This window comes from Galleria mellonella, unplaced genomic scaffold, assembly GCF_026898425.1.
Source record: "Galleria mellonella isolate WM207_F2 unplaced genomic scaffold, CSIRO_AGI_GalMel_v1 utg172, whole genome shotgun sequence".
NCBI classification, from domain to species: domain Eukaryota; kingdom Metazoa; phylum Arthropoda; class Insecta; order Lepidoptera; family Pyralidae; genus Galleria; species Galleria mellonella.
In genome coordinates, this window is record NW_026442015.1 from 668,967 (window position 1) to 686,564 (window position 17,598).

The window sequence follows — 17,598 nt, forward strand, 5'->3', positions numbered from 1 at the left end:
AATTAAAAAAAAATTTTTAGAGAAGACAATGGGAAAATAAAACAAATTTTAGAATTGATTTTATATTTAATATCTCCTACATTAAATTTTTAATTAGTACCTATTTAGCTACAAGGATTCAAAAAATTTTATGCCACATTAATATGACCAAAATATGTATTTTCAATATATTACTATGGGTACTCATAGTACAAAAGTCCTTTATAATAATTTAGACTTTTTTTCAAACACCAAAATCTGTAGCAATTATTGCTTTTTTTTACTTCTAATGAGATAAACTCATTAGAAGGTCATACATCATTTCTTCGCTAACTGATCATTTTGTGGTTGAGCGCCGTAATACTGCCAAAGATCAATCGCTTTGTTAGCAACAACTTCTTCGCATTGTTCTGGTATCTGCAATTTAAAAATTAAATTTTCTACTAAGATGACAAATATTATATTCTAAATTAAAGGCAACATTATAATATTTTTTATCTACTCCTGTTAAAAGAAATTGAGACATACAGCCATATTTTTTAATTGAAATATTAGGTATAATTGCTTAAATTATACGAATAAAAAAGAAATAACAACACAAAAAAAAATATCTTTTAACTTTACTTCTTGTTCTGGTAGTAATAACAATTTGCAGACTATTAGCATTACTATTTTGGTGTACATTAATATTTATACATGTATACATTTCACTGAGTTTGAACGCTCAGCGAAATGTATACATATCTATATGAAATTTATATTACCTCAGACACGCATTTGAGCACTTCTTCAGCATTTTTCGCCTTCAATATATTTCGCCGCAAGGTTATTACTAACATCACAGCAGCAAAAGACAGTATTTTAGGAGCACCACTACAAATTTTATCCCATATTCTGCAAACAATTATTATAATTACAATTATAGTTAAATTTTTTTATTACATTTTTCAGTTATAAATACATACTTGGCGAGAGAAGTATCATCTAAGACCCCAGCAAAACAGCAATTGAACCACTTTGTCAAAGGTAATACTTCCAAAGCATTGATGTCTACAAGATGGCTGAAAAAAAAAATTACATATTCCATTTCAATTCTTACAATGGTTTTATATCATAATAATTACTATTACTAGAGAAAAGACCTCTAATAAAATTCTTAATCCTATGATGTGGGGAGAATAAATGATTACTAATGGGGAAAAAAAAATAAAACATTAAATATGGAGTAAAAGTAATATTATATAAATAACATTATTAAAACCTACTTATAAAGCTCATCATCTTCTTTCTCTAACATGCTTTGGAATGCTTCCTTAAGTTTATGCAAGTCCCTTTGCATATTTTTTACTATATCTGTAAGACTCTTTGTCAACCAGTATATGTCTACTTCTTCTGTATATAACTCTTGCAAGGTTTCTGCTATAGGAATGAATGTGTCAGCAGACTGCAAAATTAAATTAAATTTTCAGTTTAATAGAGATTCATTTAGAATTTAAATTTTAATTAATATGTTTGTTAATTAATATATATTTCTCTTAATAGGAAACAAAGACCATAAACCACATTCTTTTTTTTATTCTAATAAAAAAGTGTTGACAACTGCATCAATTTTTGTACCTATTACACTTCATAATTAAAAATTGTAAGTTAAACAGAGTTGGTGTAATTTCAATATCATTATTTTTAAAACTATAGCTAAAATAATAATATAAAAATTACAGAGAAGTTTGTTTCAGGAAATATTGGTGGTTTCCTTTCCTCATTCTCCAGCAACCACATTTCAAATAGGATCTTACTGCGGGGAGCGTCCATCTTGACTAATCTTAGCATTTCCACAGCATATAATAAGTCATTGTACTGTTCTGTCCGTTGCATTGTGACAAACTGGTGGGAGTCTGGATACACTGGTAGGATATCTGGGGTACAGAAATTATGGATAAAGGACTATATAGTAATACTACACAAAATCATTATAAAATAACTGTAATTACTTTTAAATTTATACAAGTATTATTATAAATAATTACAGTGATAATATTGACTGATAACACAAAGGTGATGAATTGTTAAAGGTACTATTAGAAAAGAATAGAGACCATTTTTATTCAAAAATGATTAAATTGAAATTTATATCAAATAGTTATCATTGGTCTCAATATACTTAAGAACCAATTAATCTTTCTCAATTTAATAAATGGTTATGACCCATAAAAACCTTTTTATAATAAACATCATAAAATTCTTCCAATTATTAATTATTTTTAAATTTAGCAATTTCACAAAGGTGGATTCTACCATACAAGTACTACACATAAACTAGAATATATTAGATAACTAATTATCTAATAAAATTTTTAATTTAGTACCTATTAATTTTTTTATGCAACTTAAAATAGCAAACAAGCTGATAGCCCACCTGATGAAAAGTGGTAACCGTCACCTATAGACATGAGCAGTACCATGGACATAACAGAGTACTGTTTCGCTCATGATACCCCCTCATGCATTACTATTCCTGGGGACTCGGGTGTTATTCCTCTGTACCCTGTAAATTCACTGTCCACAAACACAATTGCTTTACAGGAATTTGCAAACAACATGGCATAAACATAGATGGCCACATACATAGTACACTACATTGAGAATGGTCTTAAGGAACAAGTTCCACAAACATCGTTCGTGATTTCATTTTTACATAAACTATTTGGTATATTCTGAAAATAAAGTTAACTTACCGAGTAATACTTTCCATACTAATTGTCTGTATGCAACAGGTACAGTAAATCTTAAGCAAAACTGTTTCAGCTTAACTCTGTCCCAAGGTTTCTCCTTCATCAGGATTTCCAATGATTTTTTCTCTTCTACACCCCGGCATCCTACTTTTTCATAGTATGAAGAACGAAAATTACGCTCGTCCGTCATTATGTGAGAATTTTATAGAAGTTATAACATAGGCTAGTAGAAAAACTAATAATAAATGATAGGCCTAATTATAAACTCACTTTTTATTATACTTTGTTTTTCGAGTCAATTATAATAATTCTAGATGCTTGTAATTGTTATTTTACGAATGACAGATTTGACAGAAAGAATGAATTTTTTATTTTTATACTGACATTTGACAGCTAGACACATCGCAAAAATTTCAGATTAAGAAAATTGTGCAAAATTGGAAGGGTTTCCACAGAATTATGATTGTATACATTTCGCTTTCCTATTATATCGTAAAGCATTAAGGTATTCCACAATAAGTAACAAAAGCGCTAATAGTTCCGCCAATTTGCAGTATCTGTTATAAAGCGAAATAAATGTGGGTAATATAAGTTAGAATGTCTTAGAGGTATTATCGTGTATAACAAAATAATTATTTATCTATGGACTGGGAGTTTTCTTAAATAATTATTGAATTAGAAAAAATTTTGTATCTAACACAGAGCAAGTAATCACTTGGTCTTGTATAACTCAATCCATATCTACGCTCTATCGACACAACTAATGAAAAAAGCTTCAAATTAAATACATAAATACTATTCTTCATTTCCATTTAAGTATATGCCATTAACCCGTAATTTGAATTTCGATTAAACAAAATGACGATAAAATATAGTTTCCATGGTGATTTATAAATACATTCTCATAAATATGCATTTAGTGATGAGAGAAAGTAATTTAAAACGCTTAAGTTATCATGAGCATTAGTGATTACGAGTGATTATTTTTGTATTGCGATACATATCATTATATATCGCAATTAATTCGGAATATATACAATTTGTAAAATATGAGTGTCTCCGATGCTTCGGTAATTGGTTCAGAATATATACAAACAAAACGAGCAGAATTGCGAGAATTTTTTAAAGACGCCAATCTTCCCAAGGAACTGATTGATAAAATCATTGAAAATGAACTGAAACCATTAATGAACACTAAAGATAAACCCTATATTGAAGCTTCTTGTCCAGGAGAAGTAAAATCGGAATATGAAGTGATGACAGGTCAACCTTTTAGTAAAGTAAAGGATTCAAACAGGCCTTTCACTACAGAAGAGATAAAGGAAATGTTAAAAAATAATCCTATAATAACAGAAAAGGCACGACAAATTCAAGTTATGAGTAAGTCCTTAGAACATAAGGAAATTGCTATACCTCTTGAACATATTAATTTACCAACATATAAAGATATAAGAGATGAAATAAATTCTGCTAAAGATAATAAAGAAAAAGTAAATAAAATCAATTATAAAAATATGCAGGCTCTAATGAATTCTGTAACTGGGTGTAAAAATGTGGCTTTTGAAACAGAAACCAGAACAAACGATGAATTCGAGAATAATAGTTCTGATGATGATGAGAAAGAATATGAGGAGATAGAGAAAGTGGTTAGCCAATATACAAATAAATGTTATGAGACTAGATATCAAGAAACAAAAGATATGCTTTTGAAGTTAGCTGATAAATACGATAATTCAGAGGAGACGGATGAAATGGAGGAAAAGAAATTAAAAATAAATCAAGACTCTGTTTTAAAAAAATCATCCGTGCACTTAATCAAAGGTCAAATAAGAAAATCTGCTTTTGAAGAAATCAAAGAAAAATATGCGATAAATGAAGCAATTAATATACCTCTAAAAGATAATCCTGTCATTCCCAATTTAAGTGGTGATGTAAAACAACAGAAATATGAAAAAGAAAATAACAATGACGAAATATATGACGTGGAAAAGGTATTTCCTAAGAGCTTTGAAGAAAGACTAAAAGACACCGAAAAAGCGCTACGTGATATAAATTCTATTTTAAATCAATCTGAAGAAGCACATGATGAAGACAGTTACAGTAAATTAAAAAAAGAAAAAATAGAAGAAACAGTGGGAGATTTTCAAAAGTTGCAAGTTTTAAATAACAATGTAGATACAGTAAACCAAAGTGCTCAAATATTTGATGGAAAAATGGAAGAAACTTTGCACAACGCTTTAGTTGATATATTTGAAATAACTGACAATGAAAACAAAGATAATAAGCAATTAGAATTTAATGAAATGAAGAATCTGGCTCGTAATATCGTTGAAGGTGCTGAAAATTTAAGTATATTATTCCGTGAAGATATAACAAATAAATTAAACAGTATGAATGAACTATTAAATGACGTAAATGAAGCTTTAGAAAATTCAAAGAAATCAAATATTGCTTATCAAAAAATCAAAGAGCAAAGTGAAATACAGAAAAGTGCAGTAGCTATAATGAAAAGAAACACAATAACTCATGAAGAATCTCCAGTTTTTCTCGAAGATAAACAAGACAATAACAAACCTGAACATTCCACTGTTTCTAATTCACAAATTGACAATATAAATACAGCTACAGAGAAATTGAATATTGAAATTAAATGTCATGAAGATAGAATTATTGAAAGTAAAGCTAACTACGAACTAAGGAATACAGAGTGTAAAGAATTTATTAAAGAAGTCGATGATATATTGCAAAAATCGCATGGTATTTTACATCCTACGAAAGACTCAAGTACTGAACAATGCATGGTTCATGACAACAAAAAGCCTACCCAAGCATCAACAGTTGATAACAATAAAGTTACAGAATTAAAAGATAATAGTAAAAATGTACGTAAAGAATTATGGGACATTGACATACAATATAAAGATGATAGAAATAAAAAGATGGCTGAATTTAAACAACAAGAATTAGAAAGAAACAAGAGAATTAATGATTTACTTTTTGATATAAAAGACAAAATGAAAGACAACAAAGAAGTCCTAAGATTAGCAAACAATTTGCTAAGGAGAGAAGAATCTAGAAAGAAAGCCTTAAATGATAACACATGTAAAATCCGTGAATTGCCTTGTGTTGAAACGGATATGAGAGCTCAAGGTGATCACGTCCGAAAAGATAAAAATAAATCATCAAACGCTGAAGCTAAATGTATTCCGATTCTAGAAAAAAATATCACCGATACTGTTAAAGGTAAACAAATAGCTTTATGAATATATTCTTACAGACCAAGATTTATATATGAGTACGTGTCACATTTAATTTTTCAAACATATTTCTCAAGAAGCGTTTTCTTTTCAAAATAGACGTTTTTGTTGTGTGATTTCGGTTTAGATAAGTCCACCCTTTTCTTTCCCGTGGGTATCGTAAAAGGCGACTAAAGAAACTTAAGGTCAGGGGATGGGAAGCAGCACTCTTCTTAAAATATCAGCAAAAGCCTAACTGCGGTTTCCAACCCGTCTGCTAAACGCGGCGACTACTGGTAAAATCCTCTAATAGGAAACACCAAAAAGAAACGACCCCCAGACTCCGGCGGCTCCAGCACTCCTGACCAAGATAGTGCTCTCGGTAACGATTAGCAGGGGTTATTAAGTATCCCCTGAAGAAATTCAGCTATTAACAAAATCGACTGGACTTAGCAACGGCACCATAGACCACATATAAATGCTATGGCAAATTATAAAGAGACCAAAGAGTATAATCTGCCACTATGTCTGGCGTTTGATAACTATGAAAAATCCTTTGATTCGATCAAAATATACTATATATAATAGGCGGTACTATAATTGCTCCAGCAGTGCCAAATTGGTATAGGTACAGTAAAGTTACTATGTCTATTTGAGTACAGAATCATAATACGAAACCCATCCCAGTGCAGAAAGATCTAAGGCGGAGTGATATTATATTCTCGAAATTCTTCACAGTTGTATTGGAAGATGTTTTCCAATTCCTGAACTGGAAAAATATGATATAAAAATCGAAGGCAAAAGAAATAAAGTAACAGAATATAGCTCGAAGAACTGATAGCCGATGGGAAAGAAAGTTTCTTCAGTGACAAATTGGTAAATTGATATAATATGGAATGTATTGCAGGGAGTTAGTGGATGCAGGTGGCTTAGGACTATTCCTTATGGCAGTTTATGGGAGAGGCCTATGTTTAGCAATGGACATGTAACTGCTGTTTTGATGAAAATGATGATGTTTTCTTTCCTAATTATAGTTGATGGCATTACTAAAGAAGAAAAAAAGAAAAAGCAGGAAGAAGAGAAAGAAAAAGAGACGCAGAGACAGCGCGAATATCAGAAAAAGCTGGAAAAAGAGATGGAAGAGATAAACAAAGGGCCAAGGATGACTAAAGAGTTTATAAAGAATCATTGTAGACAACACAAGTTGTATTGTACACCACATTTGAATGACATATTATATTTACATTTTAAGGTAGATAATTATTTATACTATCAAATTATTTTCTTTAACTGGTTGTCGAGAATAGTGTATTTAATAATAGAAATTATAATCATTTAGTATTATAAAACTGTGACAATTACATTTACTTACTCTTATAGGGGTTCGCTAAAATAGAAAATCTTGAAGAATATACAGGACTTAAATGTATATTTCTTGAAAACAATGGTATCCAAAGAATTGAAGGTTTAGACACTCTTGCTGAGCTCAAGTGTCTGTATTTGCATTACAACGTTTTAAGGAAAATAGAAAATCTTCATGGGTGCCCTAAACTTGACACATTGAATTTAGATCATAATTTCATTGCAAAGATTGAAAATTTGGACATGGTTCCTGATTTGCATACTTTGAGCATTGCACATAATATGTTGACTTCGATTGGTAAGTTCAATAACTCTCTAAAGATCTTACATGATTCGAGATTGATTACAAAGTCTGTCGTATACTTTGCGCTATTTAATAATAAAATTCCATAACTATAACTTGAATTGAATTAAAATGTAGGTTTATAAATTAAATACATACATTATGGTGAAATTCAAATGATTGTCATGGTACAGATTTACCGATAAGAAGGAAGTTTATATATAGGAGATATTCATAACGAAAATTTTGTGAACTTACTGTTTTTTTTTTTTTTATGAAAGCATTGTATACTTTGAAGAAGACTTCCGGATAAAGTCGAAATAATTGTCGAAAACAAATATAGCAAGTTAATTAAAATATGGCAAAAAAATGTACATAAGTTCATTTTTAACCATATTTTTTATTACTTTAAAATAATAAAAAGGAAAATTTAGTTTGCTGTGAAAATATCGCATGAATAAAAGTGCATTACAGTCTACAACAGTATAGGTAAGCAGTAACATGTATAGATCTCACTTATCTTGCTTCTCCATTATTTTTATGTTTCAGAGGATCTTGAGCATTTACGTACATGCAACAATCTATCTGTACTGGATATATCGTATAACAGGATCGAAGATCCACTAATTGTTGATATATTAGCGGATATGGCTATATTAAAAGGTAAAAAATCTTGTACTTGTATGTCCTATTAATTTTCCGTGATGAATACTCGTAAGTAAATAAATTTATCTTTAGAGACGACGATGGGCATGACAGGTATATTCAGCGAAATCATCAGTGTGATCAAACTTTATTTAATTTTATTTCGTAAATAAGTTTCCATCGAGTTCAAAACTAGACATGCATAGCCGAATTTAAAACGTCAGTTATAGCCGACATATACAATATAATTACAATAAATACAGGTAGTAATTTTTGTTTCCGTTTGTCCTAATTTTTTTTTTTTATGTTACCTATATTGGAATTATTTCGGTGTGTAAAAAGAATAAAAATATTGTTGTTTATCCTTAGGATAAACGACAATGGGAATAGAGTCCAATGCAGCAGCGGAAGATGAAAAGAAGTAAAAATAAATAAAATTCTTTAATCAAGCTGCCTAATCAGCGTGGTAATAATATACTGTTATGTTTCTATTGAAACCTTTGTACAGACAGCGGAGGGATATTTAATAAGATGTTAAAGGACTGGAATTAGCAAATAGGTGACAGTTCACGTGATAATAATTGAAATCATACATAAAACAACGTATGAGTTTTAATTTAGGAACCCCTCATAAATGCGCCTATGCTTATTTACATCTCTGTTCAGAAAAAAAAGGATTGTATATTATTGTAAGAGGTAGAATAGGCTATTAATATAAAATATTTTGGTTGACTAATAGTTTTGGTGCTAACTGGCAATCCTGTGGTACGCAATATTCCCGCATACCGCAAGACTCTAACATTGCGCATCAAGGACCTGCAAAATCTTGATAATAGACCGGTGTTTCCCCGGGACAGAGCCTGCGCCGAAGCATGGCAACGTGGCGGCGTTCAGGAAGAGATTGCAGAGAGGAAACGGTCAGCTTTCAATAGTTATAATTATTGTAACATATGTATATAACATATGGTGGTCATAATCACATCGATTTTTTTTTATTTGAATAGATATACTTTTATATTGGTCCCATAAAAAAATTATAATAATTGGTTCGATACTTCATCGGTTTCTATTTTAAATCAAAATAACTAGTTTTGTCAGTACAGATGGTGTTTTATTGCGAAAATAAATCTTAAATTATAGTACTTATAAGTATCTGTAGTTTACACATACTGACATATTCGTTTTTCAGTTGGATAGCACGTGATCAGGAGAAAACGATGCAAAGCGTTCGCTATCTTATACGCATGAGGGATGAGAAGAAAGCAGCAAGAGAAGCAAAAGAAAAGGAAGAACGAGAGAAACTAGAGCTTCCATTAAAGGTAAGCTGAATAATAAATTTGAATAGAGCTTTTCCTTTATTGTTGAAAATCATTGAAAATGGTGTGTGTATAGAAAGGGAAAACTTTCTCTACAAAATTCAATTTCTATTTAAATAATTACGACAATGCATAAAAATATATACTGGTTTTCATTTAATCTAAATGCAATGAAATATGTTTATAGAACGAAGATAATAAGACTCAAGAAACTATTAACCTAAAAGAAGCTAATGTAACGCAAAAGATAGAAAAGCTGTCGGCTGTAGAAGAGAAGTTTGGACCAGAAAAAGTGAAAACTAATGATGGTGTGGCTGTAGATATGCTAACGGGCTCCGAGGAAGAAGACACTACAAGTGAAGAGAGTAGTGAGGGAGACGACGAGAAGGATGGTATTTACATTTAATAACACACAATATTATGGTACAATGTTTTTAAAATTTATTCTTCATATCAGCATAATATTAATACTGATTTCTATTAAAATTATGTATATAGAGACAGCAACAGGCAGGATAGAATGGTCTCAATTGGATTCTGGAAAGCGTTTAATCCAAGAAATAAAGGACGAGCCTGTGCACCAGGCTGAGGATTACTGGTATGGATACAGAGGTAATCAGAAGCCTGACAATAGTGGAAAGTAAGTGAATAAAGTTTATAAATTTTAACCTTACCGATTACGAAAAGAAGACAGATTGAGAATTGGCGATGTAAAATGCGATTACCAGTTTCTTTTGAAAGTTCTTTAAAAATATTTTGGTAGTTTTAATCTCGAGGATCCAAATCGCAAATTTCGCAAATAAATTCAAAGCACTTTCACTTAGCACTTTAGGAGTGAACAAAATTTAGACGACTATACTAAACTTGGTGTTATCGATTGTATGATCATTATTTACTTACACGTTTCTGTTATTTGACGAGAAAAATTAAAATGTATGTATATGTGTACATAAATAGATTATTCTGAAAAAAATAGTATAATTAGGTACATGGACATAAGTATAATGAAAGGTAGTATTAGATTTACTACATAATAAAAGACAACATTAAATTACAGTGATTTTGCTTCTGAATTTCAAGCAATTGACAACCTATTGTTTAATCAAACTTCTCATACGGATAAAAAGAAACAAACTGAAATTTTGGGAGGTAAGTTATTATAACTGTTATGAAATTCCTAAAAACTGTCAGCGCAGCAACAATGTGTATTATTTTAATTCAATTTTAATCAATAGGTACATTATCAATATGTTTCTGCTGTGGTGAGCTAGTTACCCAACTAACGAATTACTAGCCGAGCTAACTAATTGAAATTGAGTTATTTTATGTATCTAATCAGTTAATTACAAATATAAATATTACAGAATTAAAATGTTCAAAAAGTGTATCAGAAGTAGATTCAGCAGTAGCAGCCACATCCAATGTTCAGAAAAAGCCCATGATAGAGATAATTGAAACTAAAAATCCAATAGTGCAGGATACAACAGATAATCAATCTCTTAAAAAAGCTGTTATAAAAGAAGAGGATCGCATTATTGAATGTGGTAGGAAAATAATTGAAGACAAATCAAAGACAATGGATTCTAAAGTAAAAGACAAAAAACCTTTAAAAAACGTTACTATAACAGAAGTCAAATCTGAAATCGTTATTCCTACCGAGATGCTATTTACAAATAAAAATGGATCAAATAATGATGTTAATAATAAAAAAGTTAAAGATAACGAATATAGGAATGAAGAAAGTGACAGGAATTCCAGTAGTAATGTAGAATCTACTAGTAACATCCAAAATGGTGGGTATTTTTGTTTTTATGATGCCTAAAATTACATCTTTGATATAATAATAAATATTTTTATTTTAGATTATTGCATTAGAAAATAGCACTCTTAATAGGTTGAATTATGAATAGCTTAGATTATGATAATGCAAGACGTTTATTCATAATACGAGTATTACTTGGAATTAGTAGGCGTTGTTAACGATAATGTTTAATCACATTAGTGCAAGCCAAGGAAGGTGACGATGTAACTTTCACAAATTATATGCAGCAATTGAACCCTAATGAAAATGATGATGAGGATCTGAAGCCAAGTAAAGAAGATTTAGAGATATTTGCGGAGTTGGAAAGAGAACAGCAGGAGCGTCAGGCTAGGATAGATAGGGGAGAACCTGTTATTGACCCAATGGTATGTCTCTTCTTGTAGTTTACTCTTGATTCTTATAAAAGACTTTATTATTGAAATTGAACCTTGAAAAGTTAAACATAAATTGTAAGGATTACTCGTATATAGTTAACATGAATAATAAATGTTTGTATTTTACACAATTTAATGCCTATTTAAAGAAGTAAATATATTAATAATTAATACGAAATTTAGCATATTGCATAATAATTATCAATTTATATTGTTCTCATATTTTTAGAAACTATATGACAAAAAGACAATGGATGCATTCTATAAAGCTGAAGAACGACGACCAGCTCATGAAGTTAAAGAGAAAACTGCATATACGACATATAACCACGATAATGGATTCGACAGGATTGCGCTTAGTCAACTTACAGGTGGTGAGAAGCCTGGTAAGTATTTTTAGTATTATAGTATCTTTATTGATGTCAAGCAAAATATTCCTTTTATCTTTCTAACAAAAAATATGAACTCATTGTTAAATTTACCAAAAATTAGCAGCTCAAAAAGAAATTAACTCTACACACTTTACGGAAGTACTATTATTAGGTTCCGATGGAATTATGAGATTAGTTTTATTTCTTTCAAAATTTTAGATGTAACTAAAGTAAAGCTGACACACATTCCCGGTGCATTATTATACCAGTATGTAGACACGCAAGCACCCAGTACAGAGGTGCAGTATGAGATAAGCGATGAAGTAATAGAATCAGCACGTATGTATTATTTTGTTTAGTGGTATCGTACAATCATTTGTGTTAATTTGGCAATACTTATTAAATATTATGATATCTAACAAATAGTTCCATTAGTATAACTTGTATAGTACGTAACCTGAGTTATTATGATTATTATTCAATATTCGTTGTCTACGTAAGTATACGTAAAAAAAATAGTTGTATAATTTTTTTATAATTTTAGCTTCATCTGGAGATACAGAATCAATAAATATATTAAGCGATACTGATACTAGTGAAGAAGAAATTGAATTACAAGTTAAAAATATTAACAAAACATCATACAGACCAAGTACCGCATCAATTAAAATAAATAAATATATGAAACATGTTGCAAACACCACTCAATTTCAAAATGTTTCCAATGTTAATAAACCTAGTACAGTACAACTCGATGATAATGATATTAACGTAACAAATAATGGTAATAATCTAGATACAGTAAATAGGGATGGAAATAATGTGAGTGATGATAACAAACAAGATAATAAAAACATGAAAGATGAAGATCCAAAGGTTTTGACGGAAGATATTGTGACAAGAAGTTTAGAACAGGATGGTTCGGTTTTTATAGTTCATACGCTATTATTCATTTTTCAAGTTATAGGTCCTAGTCTGTATTATCATCATCATTAATTACTAGTCTATATCATCGTTATCATTGACATAATTTATTTTATGTAATAATTAGATACCTTTGCGTATTTAAGTTTCCCTATATATATTATAGTAAACTTTTAATGATATAATACATAATTTTTATTCCTAAACGTACTACTTATTCGTAATTATTTTAATATTAATATAAAAAATTTCAGAAACTGTATTCAATGATTTGTCATTACCGTCATATTCTTCGCTGATGAGCGTGGACCGTTGTGAAGCTAAGAAATCTATAATTGATACTATAAATTCGTATCAGGACGCTAGATATCCTTCTCAAGGTATTTTAGTAATTAATGCTTTTCTTTTTGGACCTTTAGCCTATTTTCCTAAACTGAAGAACATTACTAATAAAGGGTTTACAATTAAAAATATTAATAATTCAATAACCGTTTCCTAAACCATAAGATAATGACATTAAACATTCATTTGAAACTGCAACTAAGCTGTAAATGTTACTAAATAGGTTATACATTTTATAATGTATTATTTGCATTTTTAAAATTATTTTCTACGATGTGCCTGGCCTCTTAAAGAGGTGTAGGTATATTATATACTTTCAGACATATCTCTGTGAAGTTTCGCTCGGATCTTGCGGGCACCAGACAAGTCTGGTGTAGGCATGGCACGTACATTACACCTACATACGTACATTACATATACTTATATGTAATGTACGTATGCTTAACTTACATCGGAATAATATTTGTTTTTCCAGGCGTGAACTATTCTGATCCAAAACAAAATGCTCGTGTAGAAGAATCTGTGGCTTCAGAGATATTGGAACGAACATTGCAGTTTGAAGAACGGGAGATGTACCGACAGATCGATGTGCTGAACAGCCACGCGGGGAAGATTGATAACAAGACCAATGCCATTATTGAACATATATCTGGTCATATGCAAAATGAGTTTACTGTGAGTATAATGAACATTAGTTATCATTTTAACTTTTTTTTTATACCACGAAGGTGGTAAACAAGCATATAGCTCGTCTGATGACAAACAGTCACAAAAGCCTATGGACTTACATGTATCACGGGTGCTTTGCCGATCTTGAAGAAACTTTAATACATTCTTTTTGAAGAACCCAGTACTGTAATCACTAAAGAAAATCTCGACAGGGAGCTTATTCTAGTCTGAACGTTCGGAGGAGAAATCCCCTCTTAAACCGCACTGTACGCGACCATTTAGGTTCTAGTGTATGAGGACGAATTCCGTAAGGAAGGAAAGATGATTTTATATTGATTTAATTAATTATATTATTTATATATTGTTTGTCTTAGTTACCAGAAGTATCTCGTATATTAGAAGTGCATATGGAGGCTGCTGAACAAAGATGGCGGGCTGGAGAATTTGTTCATTACGTCCCGACCAGCCCAACAGAATCAGTCGCTGATGAAAACGAAGATACCCTTGTCATGTCACCTCATGATACCTCCTTCGAAGACACCCTAACTGAAGATAATGCCAACAATAAAATAAATGAAGATGATAAATTGGAAACTGTCAATGAAGGTGAAGTAGCAATGAGATATAATGGAAATGACTTCGGTATATGCATCAGTGACGAATCGATAATCGATGTTGACAAATCAAATACAGATTCTAAAGAACACGAAACTGATTTTGGGAATGATTGTACAAATATCTCTGCAGATGCCGATGATGTTTTTGAAGATTGTGTCGATAGTGAAATCGATAAGAATGATCGAGATTTCGAAAGAAAAGATGAAACTTATTCGTTGGAAATGAAGCTAGCTTTAGGTATTGGCGATGGAAATTGCCAGTGATTTTTAATGAACCCGCTAATTTTATTGTAATGTTCGAACGGTATTTATTGAACGAAAATCTTTTTATTGTAATTTATTTAAACACGAGAAGCTCGATTTTTTTTAATACTTTAACTTTTCTGCGGTTACAACCACATAGATGAAATTAAATATTTAAACGAAAGCACTACATATATTTGCAGATAGGTATAATAAAATTATATTTACGTTACTGCTTTTTGCAATAAACGTAATGAAAATAGAGCATTGTTTCTTAGTTTATTTGTATTTAAATTAACATTGATGTTAATATAACAGCTATAGTTTGTACAAGTCAATTAGTAGATATAGATGGGTGGTTCTATTTAAGATGGACGAAAACCATGTTAATTCCGGCACGGACTTTTTTTTGCATTTTAGGCAAAAGAAGTAGTTTGAATTATAGCTTAGATTGTTTCTATATTGATCTAAAACGGGCCAGTCAAAAAAACAAGCTATGTGACTATTATTGCCTTTTAAAAAATAATAGTGTCTAGGAGATTGAGGTTGGAAACAGTGTACTAAGATTTCAAATAATAAGTCATCGTAAACCAATGTTTATTGTAATCAAATTATTTAGGTACTAAACAATTAACATTTTCACGTAACAAAGAATCATTTGAAATAGATTAGAACATAAAACTCACGGAAAAAAATCAGAAACATAAAACTCGAAACTCTTTATAACCTTTTTACAGGTTTTTAAGTAATATTATTAATTATTATTGAGTATTAATAGAGAGGAATTAATATTCAGTCTTCTATAATACTTGTCTTATTTAATTATCAACTTAATCATTAATCTTACTGTATGATAATCATAATCAGTCATATTATAATCTTATAAAACTTAGATCAAGAACAAACATTTTTTTTTGTGAATAGTCAATAGAAAATACCTATATATTCCAAGACAAATTAAAAATCTTTTAATAAAAATTAGCAACTTAAATGCAATTTTAGCAATTTTTAGCAATGTATTTTTTTAGCAATTTCATTCATATGCATATTTATTTGTAGTAGCAGTCTTATAAGCACTCCGGGCACGTAAAGGTATCTCCTGGTTTGCTTAATAATTTAATAATAGATAAACCATTTCCAAAATTAATACTAAGTCTCAGTATACTGGTTCAATCTTAGTCTCCTGCTCATCAATTTGGCAGGAGACTAAGGACAGGGGACTGAGAATATTTTAGTAATTGGTTAATAACAAAGTCTACACACCATTTCAATGTTAAATCAAAGCAAATATACTTCAATATATTACTAGATTTAACTAGTAAAAAAAAGCTGGTTATTATTGCCCATATCATACTTACGTGCAGGATACTGAGGAGTTGATCGATCGCGACCTAATCTCACTCAAACAACTTGCCGCTGCGACTTCAAGATCCGCGAGCGAGACGTAGACAAACGACCGTTAGCTAACTTCACTTCGATCGTTTATTTCAACAGAACACCAACTAACTAGATTACGCACACTTTGATAATTTCATAAAATTCTGATATAACAGGAGACTGATGTAAAAGTAAAGAGACAAAATATAATGGAGTATTTTTTAATTAAATTTAATACTGGTAACGAAATTACAAAAACACGTTAAAAGTTCATTTATTAAGGATTTATTTTTCAGTGCAAAAAAATATTTTATTTCTAAAACTGGGTTATTATTAAGCGTCAAAGCTTTTATACAAGAGACATGTCAGGAGACTGAGAAATTGGCTCTTCAAAGTATAATTTTTGTATAATATGTTTTAGAATCGAGCTTATTTTCAGTGCCATAATAGAAAAAGGTAGGTTTTCAGGTTTGGTTGCAAATTAAAGTGATAAAATTAAAAAGAAATATACGAAATACAAAGAGCCGTTGAAAATTCCATCAAGAATAGAACCATCCAGATATCTATCATAGTTCCAAAGCAAATTCGATGTTAGAGGCAAATCCCCATAATATAGAAACTAGTTAATTTGCAGTTCGAAGTAAATTTTATATTTTACGGTTTTTCTTGTACCTACCTAATAATTTGCAGTTAATATTCGCTACGTTTTATCGTTTGACTATTTGCGAAGAGAGCCAGCACTAGTGTAGTTGTATATTCTTATCTTTTAATTTTGTCCAAAGGCGAATTTTACGCGATTGCGATTAGTGGTAGTAACTAGCTAACTAGCAGTCTGGTAACTGCGGACGTGGGTGTCTTGCTTATTAATGTAAAAAATTTTAATACCTATCTTTTGTAGTACCTTTGCAGTAATTTCCTAAAATATTAGCAATCACTCGCACCTAGTTATATGGCTCAGTTTATATATAGTCGTTAAATACCTAGTAAATAACTAATTAGTAGTATGCGATATGTTTTATGAATGAGATCGTCCAAAAAATTGTTGTCAATTGTTTTGTGAACAAAAAATTGTACTAATTTTGTCTGTAAAGCGATGCGTAAAGTATTTGATAGATTCGTTTGCCAGCTGTGTGTAAGAGTTGTATCGATTGTGCTGAAAGCGAGAGTGGACGGGAGAGGAGTATCGCTAAATTGGTACGACCATTCAAGTGAAATGATAGATTGTTGTAAAATAAAGTCGCTGACATTGAGCTACTGAAAGCATTTAAATCGACTATCATATTATATTTCATAATTTAGGGCCATA

At 30.4% G+C, this 17,598-nt stretch overlaps 2 protein-coding genes across 2 annotated transcripts; one reads left to right on the top strand and one right to left on the bottom strand.

Annotated features, from left to right (window-relative positions):
- Window positions 1–46: 46 nt before the first annotated feature.
- On the bottom strand, window positions 47–3,075 carry LOC113514363 (TBC1 domain family member 7). The gene is made up of 6 exons (XM_026898436.3): window positions 2,715–3,075; window positions 1,699–1,895; window positions 1,245–1,423; window positions 945–1,040; window positions 744–873; window positions 47–396 (listed from the first exon to the last, which is right to left on the bottom strand). Exons 1-6 carry the CDS (start codon window positions 2,899–2,901, stop codon window positions 298–300), a joined length of 888 nt encoding a protein of 295 aa, XP_026754237.2. The 5' UTR covers window positions 2,902–3,075; the 3' UTR covers window positions 47–297.
- A 406-nt stretch (window positions 3,076–3,481) lies between these two features.
- Window positions 3,482–17,557, top strand: LOC113514474 (dynein axonemal assembly factor 1 homolog). The gene is made up of 17 exons (XM_031908334.2): window positions 3,482–5,954; window positions 6,982–7,199; window positions 7,328–7,607; window positions 8,142–8,255; window positions 8,977–9,154; window positions 9,427–9,556; window positions 9,741–9,945; window positions 10,052–10,193; window positions 10,611–10,702; window positions 10,918–11,346; window positions 11,556–11,740; window positions 11,979–12,135; window positions 12,340–12,459; window positions 12,665–13,039; window positions 13,299–13,424; window positions 13,862–14,061; window positions 14,430–17,557. Exons 1-17 carry the CDS (start codon window positions 3,761–3,763, stop codon window positions 14,934–14,936), a joined length of 5,652 nt encoding a protein of 1,883 aa, XP_031764194.2. The 5' UTR covers window positions 3,482–3,760; the 3' UTR covers window positions 14,937–17,557.
- Window positions 17,558–17,598: the final 41 nt, after the last annotated feature.

Bases quoted from the DNA above. Each gene is read 5' to 3' on its own strand.
- LOC113514363 (XM_026898436.3), bottom strand. From the start codon at position 2,901: ATGACGGACGAGCGTAATTTTCGTTCTTCATACTATGAAAAAGTAGGA. The intron at 1,896-2,714 runs GTAAGTTAACTT...TCTGTACCCCAG, and splicing joins AGTATGGAAAGTATTACTCG to ATATCCTACCAGTGTATCCA. The intron at 1,424-1,698 runs GTAATTTTTATA...TTAATTTTGCAG, and splicing joins TTCCTGAAACAAACTTCTCT to TCTGCTGACACATTCATTCC.
- LOC113514474 (XM_031908334.2), top strand. From the start codon at position 3,761: ATGAGTGTCTCCGATGCTTCGGTAATTGGTTCAGAATATATACAAACA. The intron at 7,200-7,327 runs GTAGATAATTAT...TTACTCTTATAG, and splicing joins TATTATATTTACATTTTAAG to GGGTTCGCTAAAATAGAAAA. The intron at 7,608-8,141 runs GTAAGTTCAATA...TTTATGTTTCAG, and splicing joins TAATATGTTGACTTCGATTG to AGGATCTTGAGCATTTACGT.